The sequence below is a fragment of the Ovis aries genome, chromosome 3, assembly GCF_016772045.2.
Source record: "Ovis aries strain OAR_USU_Benz2616 breed Rambouillet chromosome 3, ARS-UI_Ramb_v3.0, whole genome shotgun sequence".
Lineage (NCBI taxonomy): Eukaryota > Metazoa > Chordata > Mammalia > Artiodactyla > Bovidae > Ovis > Ovis aries.
In genome coordinates, this window is record NC_056056.1 from 170504627 (window position 1) to 170527487 (window position 22861).

A 22861-nucleotide genomic window follows, 5' to 3' on the forward strand; every position below is an offset into this window, starting at 1 on the left:
CACTTCTGGAGGCAAGATGTCCAAAATCAAGGTGTGAGCAAGGTGGATTCCTTTGGGGGGCTCTGAGGGGGAACCTGTTCCATGCTTTTCTCTTAGATCCTTGTGATGGCCAGTGATCCTTGGCTTGTTGACACATCAGCCCAATCTCCACCCCCACCTTCACCTGCATTCTCGCTGTATTCTTACATCAGGACACTAATCATATTCAGTGAAGGGCCCACCTTACTCCAGGATGAACTCAACTAGTTAATCTGTAGTTACTTTATTTCCAAAGAAAGTGACATTCTGAGGTTGGGGTTTGAGGCATAAAAATATTTTTGCGGGGCGGTCCTAAGATGGCGGAGGAATATGACGGGAAGACCACTTTCTCCCTCACAAATTCCTCAAAAGAACATTTCAACGCTGAGCAAACTCGACAAAACAACTTCTGTAGGCTGGCAGAGGACATCAGGCAACCAGAAAAGCAGACCATTGTCTTCAAAAACAGGTAGGGAAAAATATAAAAGACGAAAAAGGAGACAAAGGAAGTGGAGAGGGAGCTCCGTCCCGGGAAGGGAAGCCCGTCCCGGGAAGGGAATTTTAAGAGAGGTTTCCAAACACCAGGAAATACTCTCCCTGCTGAGTCTGTGGCGAGCCTTGGAAACACAGAGGGCAACATAACAGGAAGGGAAAAATAAGTAATTAATTAAAACCAACAGATTACAAGCCCAACAGTAACTCCCCCAGCGGAAAAGCAGCACAGATGCCTGCATCCGCCACTAGAAAGTGGGGGCAGGGCAGGGAAGCGCGGGAGGCGCGGGCTGCAGTGCTTTGTAAGAATCGGGCAGGAACGCCCCATGCACAACCAGAATGATCTAACTTGGGCTAGCAAACCAGACTGTGGGATAGCTACCGCACGAAAAGCTCGAACATAAGACACCGCCAGGACCGAGCACAGAACAAAGGACGGAACGGAAAAAGCCGGCTGCAGACCATCCCCCGCTGGGGACAGGCAGCCAGAGCCGTAAGGACTGGAAAGGGGCAATTGCAGACCCGGAGAGACTTCACTTACCAAACTGCAAGCAGGCTTCTTTGCTAAGATTTCTGGGGGTGCTGGACAGTCACAATCTGCCTCATAGGAGGCGCCAGCGGTCCACCCAGAAAGCTGAGCAGCAGCGGCAGAAAAGGTGACAAGTCGCGATCGCGCTCGCCAAACTCCTGAGCTACTCGGACCGGGAAGGGCACAAAACGCAGTCCCAACCGAATCTGTGCCTCTGAGGGCTGCCTGAGCGCCAAACCTGAGCGGCTTAGACTGGGGAAGTGCACGCAGCCTAGGGCCGGCCTCAGACGGTTCCCGGCTGTGCATCGTAGAGCCGGAGCGGTTTGTACGCTGTGAGAAGGGACAGGTCCAGCTGGGCTGAGACACTGTGTGCACACGACAGCGCTATTGGTTTGCAGCATCCCCCCTCCCCACAGCGCGACTGAACTAGTGAGCCTAAAAACCAGCATAAAGAAGAAGTTAAACAGAGGGAACCGCCTTGGAAGTAACCCCACACTGCCCACAACATCAGAGAAGGGAAGATATATTTTTACTATTTTTAAAATCATTCCTTTTTTTTTCTTTTTTCTTTTTTTTTTCTTTCTAACTTTTTTTTTAATAGTCAAGTCTTCTATTTCTCCTCTAATTTTTATTTCTATAACCTATTATTACTATTCAAAAAAAAAGACTTTTTTTTTTTAAGGCAACACCATATATAGCTTTGGGTGGTTATTGGTGTTGTTTTTTTTTTTTAATAATTCTTGTGGCTTTTTTTTTTCTTTTTTCCTTTTTCCTTCTGCTTCTTTTCTTTAATATTGTATTTTTGAAAATCCAACCTCTACTCTAGATTTTTAATCTTTGCTCTTTGGTTTTTGTTGTCAATTTTGTACATTTAAAAACCCAAACTTCACTACCCAATTTTACCTGAGAGCGAGATTACTGGCTTGACCACTCTCTCCTCCTTTGGACTCTCCTTTTTCTCCACCAGGTGGCCTCTGTCTCTTTTCTCCCCCATCTCTTCTCTATCCAACTCTGTGAATCTCTGTGTGTTCCAGACAGTGGAGAACACCTAAGGAACTGGTTACTGGCAGGATTTGTCTCTCTCCTTCTCATTCCTCTCTCTTATCCTCCTGGCCACCTCTGTCTACTTCCTCCCTCTCCTCTTCCCTGTATAACTCCGTAAATACCTCTGAGCAGTCCAGACTATGGAACGCACATAAGGAAGTGACTACTGGCTAGCTTGCTCTCTCCTCTTTTGATCTCACCGTATCTCATTCCAGTCACCTCTAACTACCCCCTCCCTCTTCTCTTCTCCTTGTAACTCACTGAACCTCTCTGAGTGTCCCTCAATGTGGAGAAACTTTTCATCTTTAACCTAGATGTTTTATCATCAGTGCTGTATAGATGGAGAACTCTAGAGGCTACTGTAAAAATAAAACTGAAAACCAGAAGCAGGAGGCTTAAGTCCAAAGCCTGCAAACATCAGAGAACTCCTGAATTCAGGGAACATTAAGCAATAGGAGCTCATCAAATGCCTCCATACCTACACTGAAACCAAGCTCCACCCAAGGACCAACAAATTCCAGAACAAGACATACCACGCAAATTCTCCAGCAACACAGGAACACACCCCTGAGCTTCAATATACAGGCAGCTCAAAGCTACTCCAAAACCTTTGACATCTCATAACCCATTACTGGTCACTCCACTGTACTACAGAGAGAAGAAACCCAGCTCCAACCACCAGAACTCCAACACAAGCCTCCCTAACCAGGAAACCTAGACAAGCCATTGATACAACCCCACCCACAGTGAGGAAGCTCCATATTAAAGAGAACTCCACAAATTACTGGAATATAAAAAGGCCACCCCAAACGCAGCAATATAATCAAAATGAAGAGACAGACGAGTACTCAGCAGGTAAAGGAACAGGAGAGTTGCCCACCAAACCAAACAAAAGAGGAAGAGGTAGGGAATATACCTGAGAAAGAATTCCGAATATTGATAGTGAAAATGATCCAAAATCTTGAAATCAAAATGGAATCACAGATAAATAGCCTAGAGACAAGGATTGAGAAGATGCAAGAAAGGTTTAACAAGGACCTAGAAGAAATAAAAAAGAGTCAATATATAATGAATAATGCAATAAATGAGATCAGAAACACTCTGGAGGCAACACATAGCAGAATAAGAGGCAGAAGATAGGATTAGTGAAATAGAAGATAGAATGGTAGAAATAAATGAATCAGAGAGGAAACAAGAAAAACGAATTAAAAGAAATGAGGACAATCTCAGAGACCTCCAGGATGATATGAAACGGTCCAACATTCGAATTATAGGAGTCCCAGAAGAAGAAGACAAAAAGAAAGACCTTGAGAAAATCCTTGAGGAGATAATAGTTGAAAACTTCCCTAAAATGGGGAAGGAAATAATCACCCAAGTCCAAGAAACACAGAGAGTTCCAAATAGGATAAACCCAAGGCGAAACACCCCAAGACACATATTAATCAAATTAACAAACATCAAACACAAAGAACAAATATTAAAAGCAGCAAGGGAAAAACAACAAATAACACACAAGGGGATTCCCATAAGGATAACAGCTGATCTTTCAATAGAAACTCTTCAGGCCAGGAGGGAATGGCAAGACATACTTAAAGTGATGAAAGAAAATAACCTACAGCCCAGATTACTGTACCCAGCAAGGATCTCATTCAAATACGAAGGAGAAATCAAAAGCTTTACAGACAAGCAAAAGCTGAGAGAATTCAGCACCACCAAACCAGCACTCCAACAAATTCTAAAGGATATTGTCTAGACAGGAAACACAAAAGGGGTGTATAAACCCGAACCCAAAACAATAAAGTAAATGGTAACAGGATCATACTTATCAATAATTACCTTAAACGTAAATGGGTTGAATGCCCCAAACAAAAGACAAAGAGTGGCCGAATGGATCCAAAAACAAGACCCCTCTATATGCTGCTTACAAGAGACCCACCTCAAAACAAGGGACACATACAGACTGAAAGTGAAGGGCTGGAAAAAGATATACCATGCAAATAGAGATCAAAAGAAAGCAGGAGTGGCAATACTCATATCCGATAAAATAGATTTTAAAACAAAGGCTGTGAAAAGAGACAAAGAAGGCCACTACATAATGATCAAAGGATCAATCCAAGAAGAAGATATAACAATTATAAATATATATGCACCCAACATAGGAGCACCGCAATATGTAAGACAAATGCTAACAAGTATGAAAGGGGAAATCAACAATAACACAATAATAGTGGGAGACTTTAATACCCCACTCACACCTATGGACAGATCAACTAAACAGAAAATCAACCAAGAAACGCAAACTTTAAATGATACATTAGACCAGTTAGACCTAATTGATATCTATAGGACATTTCACCCCAAAACAATGAATTTCACCTTTTTCTCAAGTGCTCATGGAACCTTCTCCAGGATAGATCACATCCTGGGCCATAAATCTAAACTTGATAAATTCAAAAAAATCGAAATCATTCCAAGCATCTTTTCTGACCATAATGCATTAAGATTAGATCTCAATTACAGGAGGAAAACTATTAAAAATTCCAACATATGGAGGTTGAACAACACACTTCTGAATAACCAACAAATCACAGAAGAAATCAAAAAAGAAATCAAAATATGCATAGAAACTAATGAAAATGAAAACACAACAACCCAAAACCTGTGGGACACTATAAAAGCAGTGCTAAGAGGAAAGTTCATAGCAATACAGGCATACCTCAAGAAACAAGAAAAAAGTCAAATAAATAACCTAACTCTACACCTAAAGCAACTAGAAAAGGAAGAATTGGAGAACCCCAGAGTTAGTAGAAGGAAAGAAATCTTAAAAATTAGGGCAGAAATAAATGCAAAAGAAACAAAAGAGACCATAACAAAAATCAACAAAGCCAAAAGCTGGTTCTTTGAAAGGATAAATAAAATCGACAAACCATTAGCCAGACTCATCAAGAAGCAAAGAGAGAAAAATCAAATCAATAAAATTAGAAATGAAAATGGAGAGATCACAACAGACAACACAGAAATACAAAGGATCATAAGAGACTACTATCAGCAATTATATGCCAATAAAATGGACAATGTGGGAGAAATGGACAAATTCTTAGAAAAGTACAATTTTCCAAAACTGAACCAGGAAGAAATAGAAAATCTTAACAGACCCATCACAAGCATGGAAATTGAAACTGTAATCAGAAATCTTCCAGCAAACAAAAGCCCAGGTCCAGACGGCTTCACAGCTGAATTCTACCAAAAATTTCTAGAAGAGCTAACACCTATCCTCCTCAAACTCTTCCAGAAAATTGCAGAGGAAGGTAAACTTCCAAACTCATTCTATGAGGCCACCATCACCCTAATACCAAAACCTGACAAAGATGTCACAAAAAAAGAAAACTACAGGCCAATATCACTGATGAACATAGATGCAAAAATCCTCAACAAAATTCTAGCAATCAGAATCCAACAACACATTAAAAAGATCATACACCATGACCAAGTGGGCTTTATCCCAGGGATGCAAGGATTCTTCAATATCCACAAATCAATCAATGTAATTCACCACATTAACAAATTGAAAAATAAAAACCATATGATTATCTCAATAGATGCAGAGAAGGCCTTTGACAAAATTCAACATCCATTTATGATAAAAACTCTCCAGAAAGCAGGAATAGAAGGAACATACCTCAACATAATAAAAGCTATCTATGACAAACCCACAGCAAACATTATCCTCAATGGTGAAAAATTGAAAGCATTTCCCCTAAAGTCAGGAACAAGACAAGGGTGCCCACTTTCACCGCTACTATTCAACATAGTTTTGGAAGTTTTGGCCACAGCAATCAGAGCAGAAAAAGAAATAAAAGGAATCCAAATTGGAAAAGAAGAAGTAAAACTTTCACTGTTTGCAGATGACATGATCCTCTACATAGAAAACCCTAAAGACTCCACCAGAAAATTACTAGAGCTAATCAATGAATATAGTAAAGCTGCAGGATATAAAATTAACACACAGAAACCCCTTGCATTCCTATACACTAATAATGAGAAAGTAGAAAAAGAAATTAAGGAAACAATTCCATTCACCATTGCAACGAAAAGAATAAAATACTTAGGGATATATCTACCTAAAGAAACTAAAGACCTATATACAGAAAACTATAAACCACTGATGAAAGAAATCAAAGAGGACACTAATAGATGGAGAAATATACCATGTTCATGGATCGGAAGAATCAATATAGTGAAAATGAGTATACTACCCAAAGCAATTTACAAATTCAATGCAATCCCTAACAAGCTACCAGCCATATTTTTCACAGAACTAGAACAAACAATTTCAAGATTTGTATGGAAATACAAAAAACCTCGAATAGCCAAAGCAATCTCAAGAAAGAAGAATGGAACTGGAGGAATCAACTTGCCTGACTTCAGGCTCTACTACAAAGCCACAGTCACAAAGACAGAAATATAGATCAATGGAACAAAATAGAAAGCCCAGAGATAAATCCACACACATATAGACACCTTATCTTTGACAAAGGAGGCAAGAATATACAATGGAGTAAAGACAATCTCTTTAACAAGTGGTGCTGGGAAAACTGGTCAACCACTTGTAAAAGAATGAAACTAGATCACTTTCTAACACCACACACAAAAATAAACTCAAAATGGATTAAAGATCTAAATGTAAGACCAGAAACTATAAAACTCCTAGAGGAGAATATAGGCAAAACACTCTCCGACATAAATCACAGCAGGATCCTCTATGATCCACCTCCCAGAATACTGGAAATAAAAGCAAAAATAAACCAATGGGATCTAATTAAAATTAAAAGCTTCTGCACAACAAAGAAAAATATAAGCAAGGTGAAAAGACAGCCTTCTGAATGGGAGAAAATAAGAGCAAATGAGGCAACTGACAAACAACTAATCTCAAAAATATACAAGCAACTTATGCAGCTCAATTCCAGAAAATTAAACGACCCAATCAAAAAATGGGCCAAAGAACTAAATAGACATTTCTCCAAAGAAGACATACGGATGGCTAACAAACACATGAAAAGATGCTCAACATCACTCATTATTAGAGAAATGCAAATCAAAACCACAATGAGGTACCACTTCACACCAGTCAGAATGTCTGCGATCCAAAAATCTGCAAGCAATAAATGCTGGAGAAGGTGTGGAGAAAAGGGAACCCTCCTACACTGTTGGTGGGAATGCTAACTAGTACAGCCACTTTGGAGAACAGTGTGGAGATTCCTTAAAAATTGCAAATAGAACTACCTTATGACCCAGCAATCCCTCTGCTGGGCATACACACCGAGGAAACCAGAATTGAAAGAGACACATGTACCCCAATGTTCATCGCAGCACTGTTTATAATAGCCAGGACATGGAAACAACCTAGATGTCCATCAGCAGATGAATGGATAAGAAAGCAGTGGTACATATACACAATGGAGTATTACTCAGCCATTAAAAAGAATACATTTGAATCAGTTCTGATGAGATGGATGAAACTGGAGCTGATTATACAGAGTGAAGTAAGCCAGAAAGAAAAACACCAATACAGTATACTAACACATATATATGGAATTTAGAAAGATGGCAATGACGATCCTGTATGCAAGACAGCAAAAAAGACACAGAAGTGTATAACGGACTTTTGGACTCAGAGGGAGAGGGAGAGGGTGGGATGATTTGGGAGAATGGCATTGTAACATGTATACTATCATGTAAGAATCGAATCACCAGTCTATGTCCAACGCAGGATACAGCATGCTTGGGGCTGATGCACGGTGATGACCCAGAGAGATGTTATGGAGAGGGATGTGGGAGGGGGGTTCATGTTTGGGAACGCATGTACACCCGTAAATTTAATCTATATAATAAAAAAATAAAATATAATAAAATAAATATTTTTGCCAGGGGGCACAAAATTCAACTATAACAGTGCATGTCGGAGCCTGAATCCTGTTTATCACAGGACATCTGTACCACAACAGAGAACCATGGCTTCACCCTGTAGGCAATAGAAAGCCAAGTGATGTTGTAAACTTGGATGTGACATTATCAGTTGTGTTTGGGAAGCAACTGTGGCAAAAGTGGAAGGGGTAAAAGTGGGAACCAGTAAGTAGCAGGTAGCCACTTAGAAGGTTGTTCCAGGGCTCAGTCAAAATTTTATGCAGAATTGGGTATCAGAGAAGATCTTAATTACAGAATAAGAACATTATACATAGAAATGTTTTCCTTGTTTTGTTTATATTAGGCAAAAACTGAAAATAACCTAAATATCCAGCAGTAGAATGGTTAAGGAAATTGTAAGTAGCCATTAAAAATTCTTTCAAAGCACATAATAGCATAACACAAAGCTGTATTTAAGTTTTCTTTAGGATGCAAAGTGTACAAATAAAGTGTGATTTGGAGTATTTTAGTGTTACTGTGTCCAAGTTCCTACTGTTCACTGCTCAGTTCAGTTCGGTTGCTCAGTCATGTCCGACTCTTTGCAACCCCATGGACTGCAGCACACCAGGCCTCCCTGTCCATCACCAGCTCCTGGAGTTTACTCAAACTCATGTCCATTGAGTCAGTGATGCCATCCAACCATCTCATCCTCTGTCATCCCCTTCTCCTCTCACCTTCAATCTTTCCCAGCATCAGGTGGCCAAAGTATTGGAGTTTCAGCTTCAACATCAGTCCTTCCAACGAATATTCAACACTGATTTCCTTTAGGACGGACTGGTTGGATCTCCTTGCAGTCCAAGGGACTCTCAAGAGTCTTTTCCAACACCACAGTTCAAAAACATCAATTCTTCGTCACTCAGCTTTCTTTGTAGTCCATCTCTCACATTCATACATGACTACTGGAAAAACCATAGCCTTGACTAGACGGACCTTTTTTGGCAAAGTAATGTCTCTGCTTTTTAATATGCTGTCTAGGTTGATCATAACTTTTCTTCCAAGGAATAAGCATCTTTTAATTTCATGGCTGCAGTCACCATCTACAGTGATTTTGGAGGCCAAAAAAGATTAAGTCTGTCACTATTTCTACTGTTTCTCCATCTATTTGCCATGAAGTGATGGGATCGGATGCCACGATCTTTGTTTTCTGAATGTTGAGTTTTAAACCAACTTTTTCACTCTCCTCTTTCACTTTCATCAAGAGGCTCTTTAGTGCTTCTTCACTTTCTGCCATAAGGGTGGTGTCATCTGCATATCTGAGGTAATTGATATTTCTCCCAGCAACCTTGATTCCAGCTTGTGCTTCATCCAGCCCAGTGTTTCTCATGATGCACTCTGCATATAAGTTAAATAAGCAGGGTGACAATCTACAGCCTTGACGTACTCCTTTTCCTATTTGGAACCAGTCTATTGTTCCATGTCCAGTTCTACCTGTTGCTTCCTGACCTGCATACAGGTTTCTCAAGAGGCAGGTCAGGTGGTTGGTATTCCCATCTCTTTCAGAATTTTCCACAGTTTATTGTTATCCACACAGTCAAAGGCTTTGGTATAGTCAATAAAACAGAAATAGATATTTTTCTGGAATTCTCTTGCTTTTCCATGATCCAGCAGATGTTGGCAATTTGATCTCTGGTTCCTCTGCCTTTTCTAAAACCAGCTTGAACATCTGGAAGTTCATGTTTCACATATTGTTGAAGCCTGGCTTGGAAAATTTTGAGCATTACTTTGCTAGCATGTGAGATGAGTGCAATTGTGCGGTAGTTTGAGCATTCTTTGGCATTGCCTATCTTAGGGATTGGAATGAAAACTGACCATTTCCAGTCCTGTGGCCACTGCTGAGTTTTCCAAATTTTCTGGCATATTGAGTGCAGCACTTTCACAGCATCTACTGCTGCACTTTCACAGCAGTAAGTTTCTACTGCTCACTGCTCAACAGGCCATTAAATTGAGAAGTGAGGTTTTGCGTTAAGGATTAGTGACTTTGGGCTTTCTGGTAGCTCAGCTGGTAAAAAAAAAACACACACACACACACACACAAAACTGTGTGCAATGCAGGAGACCCCAGTTCAATTCCTGGCTTGGGAAGATCCCCTGGAGAAGCAATAGGCTCCCCACTCCAGTATTCTTGGGCTTCCCTCATGGCTCAGACAGTAAAGAACCCACCTGCAATGCGAGACAGAGTTTGATGCCTGGGTTGGGAAGATTCCCCTGGAGGAGGGCATGGCAACCCACTCCAGTATTCTTGCCTAGAGAATCCCCACAGACAGAGGAGCCTGGTGGGCTGCAGTCCACAGGTTGCAAAGTGTTGGACATGACTGTACGACTAAGCACAGCACAACGACTTTATTTGAAAAGCCAGCAGACTGAGAAGGTCGTCTACTGGTGTTTAAAGAACTATCTTGCCTGGGTTTGGATGCCAGTTTCATTTTTAGAACAAAGCAGGGAAAGTGAGGAGATAAAGTAAAAGAAGCTATAAGTCATTACAGGTATTTCCTGGTTCTGGCCAGACTCTGGAGAGGAATGTGTTAATTTTTTCTTTCCTGCAGTCATTCACTGGTAGGCCTGGTCAAGATGTTTCCTGTGAGCTAAACAAAGGTATTTTATAATGTATTAATGGTGGTTTTCTCTGGGTGACAGAACCAGGAAGTGTTTTTGTCAGCTTTGTTTAGGTATAATTTAGATAAAATAAAATCCAGTGATTTTTAGGTGTACATTTTGACAAATCATGTCAAATCATATATAGTCATGTAACTGTTACCATAATGATGACATAAAACATTTTCATCCTCCAGAAAGTTTCCTCATGCCTCTGAAGTCAGCCCCTTGGCAACCTCCAACATGCTTTCTGTCATTGTAGTTTCGTCTGTTCTAGAATTTCATACAAATAGAATCTTTCAGTATTTGGCATTTTGTTTCTTCCACTAAGATTAATGGTGTTGAGATTCATACATGTTGTTGCAGATGTCTGTAATTTGTTCTTTTTAGTATAGAATAATATTCCCTTGCCTGAGGTATACTGAAATTTGCTTATTCATTTTATTCATTTGTTTATCCAAATGTTAATAAGTATTTGGTTCAATCCAGCTTTTATTCATCTAAGACTTAATGGCTCTTATAAACTTCTTTGCACATTTTGCATAAAAGTCTTTGTTATCTATTTCTCCTGGAAAAATAACTGAGAGTGGCATTGCTGATCATAGACTAAGAGAATGTCTAACTTTATTTTAAAAAAAAAATGTAGCTATGCAATTGTGCATTCCCAACAGCATTATATGAGAGCTCCAGGTGTTCTACATCCTTACAAACATGTGGAATTAGTAGTCTTTATCATCATAGTGTATATAGTGCTATCCCATTGTGGTTTTAATTTGCATTTCCCTGATGACTACTGATGTTGAACATCTTTCCATGAACTTGTTTGCAAGCTACACATCTTTATTGAAGTGTTTGTTCAAATACCCATATGTTACTATCTTCTTATATTTAAAAGTTATTTATTTAATCTGGATAGAAGTCCTTTAGTATATATATGTTTGCAAATATTTTTGCAGTTTGTGATTTTCATTTTTATGTTCTTAATGGTATCTTTTAAAAAGTAAGAATTTTTACTTCCAGTATACTCCAAATTAGTTTTTCTTTTATTCTGTGCTTTTTATTTAAGAAATCTTTGCCAATTTAAGATTCCTAAGATTTTCTTCTGTATTTTCTTCTAGAGAACTTATAGTTTTAGATCATATAGTTAGGTCCATGAGTTATCTCAAGATGATTTTTGTATATTGTGTAAGGTAAGGGTCAGATCCATTTCTTTGTGTATGTGGGTATCCAGTTTTTCCTGTACTACTTGGTGTAAGATTATCCTTTTCTTCCTTGAATTTTCTTGCCATTTTTTGGTTGAACAATTGACCATGTGTGGGTCTAAACCTCGAATTTTTTCTATTTGATCTATGCATGTACTTTTATATAATAACATCCTCTCTTGATCATTATAGTATAACAGTAAGCCTCAAAAACTTATTCTTTTTAAATTGGTTGGTCTACTTTAGGTCCTTTGCATTTCCATATAAATTGTAGAGTTACCTTGTCAACTTCTACCCCCTCCAAAATGCTAGTATCTGATTGCAATTGAGTTGAAGCAGTAAATCATTTTGGGAATACTGAAGACTTAATCTCAAATATTTCTATCCATGAATATCAGTTAGCTCATTTATTTAATTGTTCCATAATTTATTTAAGCAATGTTATATAATTCCCAGCGTACAGATCTTGCATGTTTTTAGAAAACTTTCCAGAATCATATTATCTAGTATTTCAATTATATGTGTTAGACCACTCCATATTGCCCTACAAGTCACTTATGCTTTGGTCACCCTTGTTAGTCTAAGAAGATGGATTAATAAAGACTTTGAGTAGCATCACCTCAGTCAAGGTCACAGCTTGCCACATGATGAATTTGTGCCAGACTTAGGAAGAAAAACTTAAAACTTTTAGAGCATTTTGAATTTTGCATTTTGCCATTGCAGATAGGGATTATATTGCCATCTTTCATTTGCTTAGCAGGATTTTGAGAATTAGAAATGTTAATTCATTTGCCAATAGTAGCACAGCTTGTATCTGAACTGGATTTCAAGTCTAAGAATGTCTAAGTCACAAGCCAGAGAGCTCTTAACTGTTACCCTATAATATCTTTCCACTTACTTCTTTTTAAATATGTGTTCTATGTCTGAATAGAAGAAGGCAATGGCACCCCACTCCAGTACTCTTGCCTGGAAAATCCCATGGACGGAGGCGCCTGGTAGGCTGCAGTCCATGGGGTCGCTACTAGTTGGACACAACTGAGCGACTTCACTTTCACTTTTCACTTTCATGCATTGGAGAAGGAAATGGCAACCCACTCTAGTGTTCTTGCCTCCAGAATCCCAGGGATGGGGTAGCCTGGTGGGCTGCCGTCCATTGGGTCGCACAGAGTCGGACACGAATGAAGCAACTTAGCAGCAGCAGCAGCTATGTCTGAATAATGAGAAATCTTTCCACTAATGAGGAATCTTTCCACTAATGACAAAAAATGCTGAGAAAGATTGAAGGCAGAAGGAGACAGGGACGACAGAGGACGAGATGGTTGGATGGCATCACCAACTCGATGGACATGGGTTTGAGCAAGCTCTGGGTATTGGTGATGGACAGGGAAGCCTGGCATGCTACAGTCCATGGGGCCACAAAGAGTCGGACCTGACTGAGTGAACTGAACTGAGGGCAGAGGGGAGCAGAAAAGAAGGAAGTCATCATCTCTCTTTGGAATGAACATTTGGATGCTTACTTTTCTCCATGAAACTGATTCCAAACACAGGACATTGACATATTTTCCCCTTTCTCTAATCTGACTACACAGTAAGGCCCAGTAGAGTTGGATCTGACAATTCCCTCTCCTAGGGTGTCTCTGCGATTCTTAGTCACAGCCGTCCTCTGAGTGAGTGAGCAAATGTGTGCACGGGTCCCCTCTTCTGGCTTGTGGCTTCTTGGGCAACAGGAATATGTCTTGATCATTTGTGACCTGTCATTTTATAATACTCAGCAATTCGTTTGTGTTGATATATTTAAACTGAATTGAGTAGAAAGTTACTTTGGCTAAATGAGGATCACCATCAGCTTTACTTGGGTGGTAAAGGTTGAAAAAGGTTGGAACAGGTTGGAAAAGGATTTTTAATACAGTTTACACACTTTGCCTTTAATATGAGGATATTTTTCCTGAGGAAGATTGGAGGGAATGAGAAATCTCTGCCAATTAAATACATGTGAACTGCTAAGTTTTGTTTTCGCTTTTCTGTCCCTCGCTTTTTAACACATTAATGACCAGGGGATTTTTGTAGAAACTAATGCCTGTGGCTGGCAATTTGTTAGTAGTAGTGGTTTAGTTGCTAAGTCGTGTCTGACTCTTGCAACTCCACAGACTGTAGCCTGCCAGCTCCTCTGTCCATGGGATTTTCCAGGCAGGAATACTGGAGTGGCTTGCCATTTCCTTCTCTGGCAATTTGTTATGTAAGTGATTATTGATACGTCTCTAGTCAATAATGTTCAGGTAACAAAAGATGTATTAATATATCTCTGGTCAATAAGTTGTTAAATACTCTATCAGCTAGAAAGATATTGGTAACCTAGTTTTCTGTATATTTACATCCCAGAAGCTTTGTCATTCTAATAAATCTGTTCTGCCATGACTTGCAAATCAGCTTAATTTAAATCTCTTGAGTTTTCATTATGTTTGACACAGGCTTAGTAATTCTCAGAAAATGATCTTTGTTAAATGATGTTTAGCTAGAAATTCTGATATTCAAGAATGCTTACACAAACAGCTGTCATTCTTTACAATGGCTTCATTATCTATTGACACAGTTCAAGGCATTGTTTTATTTGAAAATGTCTGTCTTTCTCTGCTTGTTCCAGCAACAGTTTTCCTGGAGTTTTGGAAAAGACGGAGAGCAGTAATTGCTTATGACTGGGATTTGATAGACTGGGAAGAAGAGGAGGTTTGTATTATTTACCTCAATTAAAAAAAAAAAGAGCAGATAATCAAGAAATACACAATCCCTCTTGAGTCATCACTTTCTGCTCTGTGACGGAAGTCAGGTTGACTTATAAAGCATTTTTATACCTGTCTCTGCAGGAAATTTCAAGCAGTATAAAAATGTAGCAGAAGAATTTTAAAAAATACATTTGATTTCTTAGTGGAGTAAAAAGTTCATGGCTAAGTAAAGCATTTGACTTGTATGTAGAGGCATCAGAAGAATTGGTAGTAAGATTTGTTTAGTTTCCTTAAATATTATCCATTCTCTTTACTGTGTCAGAAGGAGAATATTAGTTTACAGTTATAGGCACTTGAAAGCAGACCTCCTAAAGTTCTCCAAGGAAATGATTAAGTCTTCAGGACCCTGGACAGCTCAGAAGGATTCTCACAGGATAAACACTGAGGGGGAACCACTGCGCATGCAAGCTCTTTGGTTGATGTGCTAAAAGCCGGCCACCGCTAGATAAAACTGTCCAGCAGAGGTAAACTCTGGCCCTCAGACTCCACTTTTTCAGCATGTTACTCTCCCTTCCCGGCCAGTACACCATGCCCTTTCCTAACCTGTGTCTGGTCTTCATGTCAAAAGTCTTGAGGCCCCATGCTGAGTTTGGTCATCGTACGTCTCTTGGACCCTGCTTTCCCTTGAGAGTCACTCAGGCCTGAACTCGTCTCTCCTTCCTCTCATCCCCTGCCTCTCCTGAGTTCCATTTCCTGAGAGCCTACTGGTGCAAGTAAATCCAATGCACTAGTCATATATGATATGATCATGGGTCTTAATGGGTGTTTTCCTTCCAGGAGACACATATGTTTATTTTTATAAATTAAATGGAATCGTCTGTAAACATAACTGAGAATTTTAGCCCTGGGATAGGTTTGGTAGAGGACATAATTTTGAGAGGAATGTTTTTCCTTCAAATCATACCTTGTGGATGGATGCCTTTTCTCCTCGAGCCCATGAACATATTTGGGTCATTTTTAAATATAGACATGATACTGGGATTTTCAGCAATCCTTGTTCCCGTGCTAAGGCCCCTCTCAGGCTTGTATAAGCATTCACTCTCCAGAAAATGGTTTTCTGAGTTGGAAGGGACCACCCGGGTTTCTGAAGGCTACCAACTGCAGCAAGACTGCAGCATCCGAGACTTCCTCCTGGGTGGAGCTGTTCTGGTTTTTGTTCCATGTGTGTATAGGAGTAGCTTTCACATGGGATGGAAAATGCTCTTTCCTGGGTATCCAAGTCACCACCAAGAAGCTGTGTCGTCTAAGGGAAATTACTTCACCTTTGGATTTTTTTTTTTTTTTCATTTCTAAAGACGAATGTTTGTAAATTCTCCCGTCAGGTTTAAAGTATAGCATTATTTAAGTAACTTTGATTAAACCAGTCTAAAGTCACCACTGGCACTTGTGGTGGGCGCACTATATGGGTACCTTTAGGGTAAACATATCTCTGGTAAGTCTGGATCCTTCTGGATTCCCAGCCCTGTGAAAAAGCATGGAGCGCTGAACCTCAGCGCTTTCACTCAGCACCCCTGTGTAGAGGTCAGGTCAGGAGCCATGTGCGGTTCCAGTTCTGTTTGGGATTCAGTGTAGGAATGCCTGTTACTGTAGCTGTGGCTCTCAGCTTGCTGTGCAGAAGAACCCAGATGAGCCGCATGCCTCCTTCAGGGGTAAGCCAGCGTATTACCTGGCTAGGGCTGCCATAACAAAGCAGCACTGACTGGGTGGCTTGCACAACAGAAACTGCCTCTCAGTTTGGAGGTGAGCAGTCGAGACCATTGGCAGGGCTGGTTTCTTCTGAGGGCCATGAGGGAAGGATCTGTTCCCTGTCTCTGCCTTTGGCTTGTCAATGGCCATCTACTCCCTGAGTCTTCACATGCCTTCTCTCTGTGCATGTCTCTAAATGTGCTCTTCTTGCAAAGACTCTAGTCATGTTGGATCAGGGTTCACTCTAATGACTTCATTTTAACTTAATTACATCTGTAGGAACCCTGTCTCCAAATACAGACACATTCTGAGATATTGAGGGTAAGGACTTCAGCTTACGAATTGGGAGGTAGGGTGGGGACGAAACTTAGCCTGTCATACCCAGGATGACAGGTCTGCCTCCCTGATTGACCTCAGTTTCTGGATGATTAACTTAGTGACCCTTGATGACACTTATAGCCTGATGAATTGAGTTTCCCAAAGAAGCAGAATATTCTAGATCTGATATATCCTAAGGTATAACTACCTGAAATAAAGGAGGCAGAGGCTGTTTATAAATGTCTCTCCCCATGACCTCCCTGATTATCTGCGTGAAGCCAGCATCGGACTTATCCTGTGGAGGGAGTCAGGCTGCCTTTCCTCCTACACAGGGTGGCCCCTACCAGACCCTCCATAATGTCTCTCCTGTCACGTCCTTCTTGGCTTCCTGTCAGTACCTTCACCCAGCTCTTGAGTGTTTCTGCCTGAATTAACTCAAGTCTCCCTGGTACCAGAGTTTCTGCTCCTTTTCCTGCCTCTTCCAAGACGCTCACATAAAACAAGTTCCTAATTAATCAGAACCACTTCAGCACACCGTTTTGTTGCTTATCTTTTCCTAATCCTGTAATTGCTTTTAGTCAGAAGCCATTCACATTGGATGGGGCTCAACTCAATGAAATAAAAATCTCAGCTTGATTTAGAATTAGAGGAGCCTTGATTTTAACTGGATTTGAAAGGCGTTTACCTTGTTTTCAATACCAATTAAGAATGCATTAAAATCTATGGTTAAGGGGGAATAACTCGTATAGGAGCTTATTTAAAAAACAGATTCACCAGGTTTTTAGCTGCCTAAATCGAAAAACTAAAAGTTGTAGAAAACTAAGAATTATATTGCCATTATAACTCATAAAATGAATTCTGAACATTTCACTCTTGAGAAGTTTTCTTTGTCCTGGTGTTCATTATCATTCCTCAATAATAAATAAAAGCTTGTTAGTTATTTCAAACTACTGGGGACAGGGACAAATTGGTCCCTTTCTCACTCTCAGTTTCTTTCTTCAAGTATCATTTAATAAGATAATAGAAATACTTAACTATTAGTCTAAATCACAGAGCCATGATGATAATAATTAAAGATCATCATTCTTTAGATTTTCTTTAATAAGTGGCCAATTTCCGAATATTTAAACCTGGGTTTCCAAGTGCATATCATGGAGTGAGTGATGACTGTGGCATTTGTTGACTGTTTTCTTGTGGGGTAAAATGATTTTTTTTTCTTCTTGTCTGAGTACCTCTTCAGTATGCAAAAATGTGTCTGCTTGTTTTTTAGGAAGAAATACGGCCCCAGTTTGAAGCCAAGTATTCCAAGAAAGAGCGGATGAATCCCATTTCTGGCAAGCCAGAACCATATCAAGCATTTGCAGATAAATGCAGCCGACTTATTGTTTCTGCATCTGGAATATTTTTTATGGTATGAATCCTTTTTTTTACACAACTGTGTTTCATAAAGTACAAACTTATAGCATGGGAACAATAATCATACCAGGTATTTAAATACATTTTTTGTACGTTCTGATATTTAGACCTCACAACAGTTCTATATGATGATCAGGGGTGACACTGCTGTCCCATTTTACAGGTGGAGTAACTGAGACTCCAGAAGGTTAAGGGGCTCCCCCAGGTTAGCCAGGAAATAGCCAAAAGCTCAGGTTCTCGAACTACTGTTCTTTCCATTTGTCTATGCCATAATGAAAGGAACTAAAACTATGACATGGAACTTACAGCAATATCGTTCAAGCTTTCATTTTTACGATGCCTATATAATAAGAAATACATTCTTTGCCATAACCCAGTATATGCTATGCAAATAGATGTATAAAACTGAAAATAGTTATTGAAACAATGCCCATCTTTATAATATTCAAGGAACTCTGATTTTTTTGTTTTATTAGTCTGTTTTTTAATGCCAGCTCTAACTCCCTAATATTTATTTTGCTCATGGTTATGCCGCTGCTGCTGCTACTGCTAAGTCGCTTCAGTCGTGTCCGACTCTGTGTGACCCCATAGACGGCAGCCCACCAGGCTCCCCTGTCCTTGGGATTCTCCAGGCAAGAACACTGGAGTGGGTTGCCATTTCTTTCTTCAGTGCATGAAAGTGAAAAGTGAAAGTGAAGTCACTCAGTCGTGTCCAACTCTTAGCAACCCCATGGACTGCAGCCTACCAGGCTCCTCAGTCCATGGGATTTTCCAGGCAAGAGTACTGGAGTGGGGTGCCATTGCCTTCTCTGGCTGATGGTTATATCAGTTTTCAAAACACTAATCTGAAGCTGGATTGTTAGCTTTTCCTAAAAAGAAGTCATTTTGTGATCCACTTTGACCCTGTCAGTTACTGAACCACACATATGCAATTTGTCAGAAATGTCATTTTAGAACAGAAAGGAAGGTTAGGATCCTCCTTTTTCCTCTTTTCAAAGAGCACATGTGCATAAATATATGTTCTAATTGGTTCAAATGGGAAAGACAGAACAACAGAAAATCCAGCCAATCTCCCCGCTGTAGCCAGGAGGAAACTGGGGAGATGATGGGGTAGGCAGATTGCCCAAGTGTCCCTCAGCTTGAGTCAAGACTCAAGATTCTGCTTTGTAGGCAGTGGTGTCAGGCTTTGCCTCCTGTAAGTACGTTTATATGTATTATTTTGGGTTGTATTTCTCACAGTAAGACCTGTAGACGCTAAAGCCATGGAGAGAACAAGCTACTTGCTCAAGGTCACACTGCCAGGTTATAGCTGAACCAGGACTCAGCCGTGACTTATGACTCTGAGTACAGTGAACTGTCCATTGCAGCATATTGCCAGCCTTGTCTAAAATTCAGTGTAGGTCTCACCTATCTCCGTATCAACAGCTCCAGGATTCAAACACAGGCGGGTTTTTGTTTGTTTTCTATTATTACTACTATTTTTTGCCAGTTCAGCTAGGTTTTATCCCTGGGCTTTTAGAGCATGTCTCTCACGGTATACCAAAGACAGAGGCTATGCGAAACATCGGAAAGCTCCTATAGAGAAGAGAAGCTCTAAGTTGCCAGAGCACATCCTGAGGCCCCACTTTAAGATCTAGTTTTTGACGGCCATGTAAGCTAAGGTCTCTTCTCTAAGACACAGTAAGCGAGTCATCTAATGAAAGCCACAGAATTTTTTGGAATCTCAAATCCCCATTATTCACAGAGATAGAGATATGCTGTATTCTTCTCAAACACCATCAAGTGTTCAGAGGAAGATGCCTCAGTTCAGTGTGTGTATCTATCTGATAAATAAGAGTATGTACCTTTCATAGGCTTATTCAGCAACAAATAACTGAGCACCTGGCATGATGCTAAGATGTTGCAGAAACCATGAACTGCAGAAACGACAGTCACCGTCCCTACCTTGGTAGAGCTTATGTCTGAGTGGGGGAAACTGACAATAAGCAGACGGTTGTTAGAAATTATAAGTTTAGCAACTGAATAACAACAAATAAGCTGCATATTGCAAGAACGGCAGAGGTACCATGTGCATGCTCAGTTGCTCAGTCATGTCTGACTCTTGGCAACCCTACAGACTGTAGCCCACCAGGCTCCTCTGTCCATAGGATTCTCCAGGCAACTGGAGTGGGTTGCCATACCCTCCTCCACGGAATATTCCCAAACCAGGGATCATACCCATGTCTCTTCTGTCTCCTCCACTGGGAGCCGGGTTCTCGACTACTGAGCCATCTGGGAAGCCATTGGTACCATATAACAACAACAGAAAGCCTGAGGGGTGGAGGAGGGGGTCATGAAAATCATTAATTATGAAGCAGTTCTTGAGCTGAGATGTGAAGAATGAATAGGTATTAAGTAGACTATGGGAGTACATGTGGGTGTGTCATGTGCTGGGCAGGTCAGCGTTTTGGGCAAAGGAAGATTAAGGGTGCTTAGCCTATTTGAAACAATAAGGAAAGGTCTGGAGTCTTTGGAGGGAGTGGAAAAACAGTGGGGCTGGAGAGACTTTTCAGGCCACCGTAAGGGCTTTGCTTTTATCCTAAGAGTAAAAGGAAACCAAGAAATAGCTTTAAGCAGAAGAGCAACATGATAAGATTTCCATAATATTTGTTCATTTGCTTAATCTAATATTCTGATTTTAAAAGTGTCATTCTGTAGCTGAACAGTTTATCAACTCTCAAGTACCATGGTTTTTCTATTTGGATAACAAAGAACATACAAACAGATGAGAAGTATCAACCACATGGAAAGTGTGCCTTTTGTTATGGTGTCTCCACTCAGGACCACCATGACCGTATCTCCTTTTCCTGTCGGAGGATTTTCTTAGGGGTGGGAGCCCCTCCCTGAAACATCCCACCACTGTGCTCACCGGGTGTCCTCTGTCTTCCTGCCAGATCTGCGTGGTGATCGCCGCAGTGTTCGGGATTGTCATTTACAGGGTGGTGACCGTCAGCACTTTTGCAGCCTTTAAGTGGGCATTAATCAGGAATAATTCTCAGGTTGCAACCACAGGAACTGCTGTGTGCATCAATTTCTGCATCATTATGCTGCTGAATGTGGTAAGTGAGCATCTAGGTAACTAGTCACGTGGATAAACTGTGTGTGCAGCAGGTGGTCGTGTCTTCTGTTTCTAAAGGCACCTGGCCTCACAGAGATTGGTCAGTTATGTGACACTTGTGGCCTGGCATGAGGTGTACTTTTTTGGGGGTATAGAAGACTTGAGTCAAATCTGGCCTGTAGAATGTCCTACAGTATAAGATTGAGCAAGGCATTTGCCCTCTCTAAACCTCAGTTACCTTATGTACCTAATAAGGTAACACTATAAGCCCCTTGGGGAAATTTAGAGACCAAAAAAAAAAGGGCTTCCCTGATAGCTCAGTTAGTAAAGAATCCACCTGCAATGCAGGAGACCCCGGTTCAATTCCTGGGTGGGGAAGATCCCCTGGAGAAGGGAAAGGCCACCTACTCTAGTATTCTGGCCTGGAAAATTCCATCAACTGTATAGTCCAAGGGGTAACAAAGAGAAAAAATATATTTTAAGGCCCAGCTCAGAATCTGACATAGCTCAACAGTGTTGGTTCTCATTTCTTTTTTGATTCTGAATGATGGGAAGTTAATCTGAATTCAAAGCATTCCTAGAGATAACTCAGCAAGGAATCTTCCAGGGTGGTGATGTTGCTTGTGTTGATTTTAGGCTTTTTTAAAGTACGTTTTTCAGCCCAGCTGTCTCCCTTGAATCCCAGATTCCCCACCTAACACATTCATCACCCTTACTCCCCATCTTCTTTCCAGAATCAGCTCCTCCCAGTCTCCCCATCATAGCTGCCCAGGCTGAAAACCTTGTTCTCTTTGACTTCTCTGTTTCTCTCACTGTGAAAATGTATCCAGAGTCTGACCATCTTCCACACATCCCAAGTCCCACCTTGGTCCAAGTCCTCAGGATCTCTCACCTGGGTTATTGCCATGCCTTCCCCACTGGTCTCCCAGCTTCCCTGTCTGCTCAACCCAGGCTCACCATAGCAGCCAGAGCAAGCTTCACATAAGTAAGCCAGCCTCACTCACTGTATCCAGTGGCTTTCCTCTCACTCAAAGTTCAGGTCTTCACATGGCCGCTGGGGTCTCCCTCATCTGGCCCCAGGGAGGTCTTTGACCCTGTCTCCCCCTTCTCACCCTGACTCCCCTGCTCCTCCTTGGCCTTCCTTTGGTTTCTCAGATGTGTGAGGCATGCTCTCATGCAGGATTTGGACTTGCTCTTCCCTCCACCTAGAACCTTCTTCCCTGTGGGGTCTGTAGACTTTACTCCCGCACCTCCTTCAGGTCTTTGTCCAAAGGTTATTTTTCTAATAGAAGGCTTCCCTGGTCGCTCCATGTAAAATTGCAACCCACTCCTGCTTCCTGACCATTGCCTAGCTCCTCGCCCACTCCATTTTTCTCTATGGCACTGTGCTATGCTAAGTCACCTCAGTCATGTCTGAATCTTTACAGCCTTATGGACTTAGCCTGCCAGGCTCCTCTGTCCATGGGATTCTCTAAGCAAGAATACTGGAGAGGGTTACCATGCCCTCCTCCAGGGGATCTTCCCAACCCAGGGATCGAACCTGCATCTCTTACATCTCCTCCATTGGCAGGCAGGTGTTTGTTTTCTTTTGTTTTTTTAACCATTATTGCCACCTGGGAAGCCCTCTATGGCATTAATTGCCATCTAATAGGCTATTTTTAAACATTTATTGTGTTTATTATCTATCTTCTCCATTTCAGTGTAGCCCCAAGAAGGCAGAAAC

General features: G+C 40.9%; 1 protein-coding gene across 7 annotated transcripts in view; it reads left to right on the top strand.

Annotated features, from left to right (window-relative positions):
- The window catches only part of ANO4 (anoctamin 4), a 454665-nt gene that overhangs the window by 373486 nt on the left and 58318 nt on the right, over nt 1-22861 (top strand). For all 7 annotated transcript variants that reach the window (XM_060413101.1, XM_060413102.1, XM_060413100.1 and 4 more), the window contains 3 exons: nt 14483-14565; nt 17896-18036; nt 20975-21139. In XM_060413101.1, coding sequence (XP_060269084.1) covers nt 14483-14565; nt 17896-18036; nt 20975-21139 — 389 coding nt within the window. The remainder of the gene's footprint in view (nt 1-14482; nt 14566-17895; nt 18037-20974; nt 21140-22861) is intronic.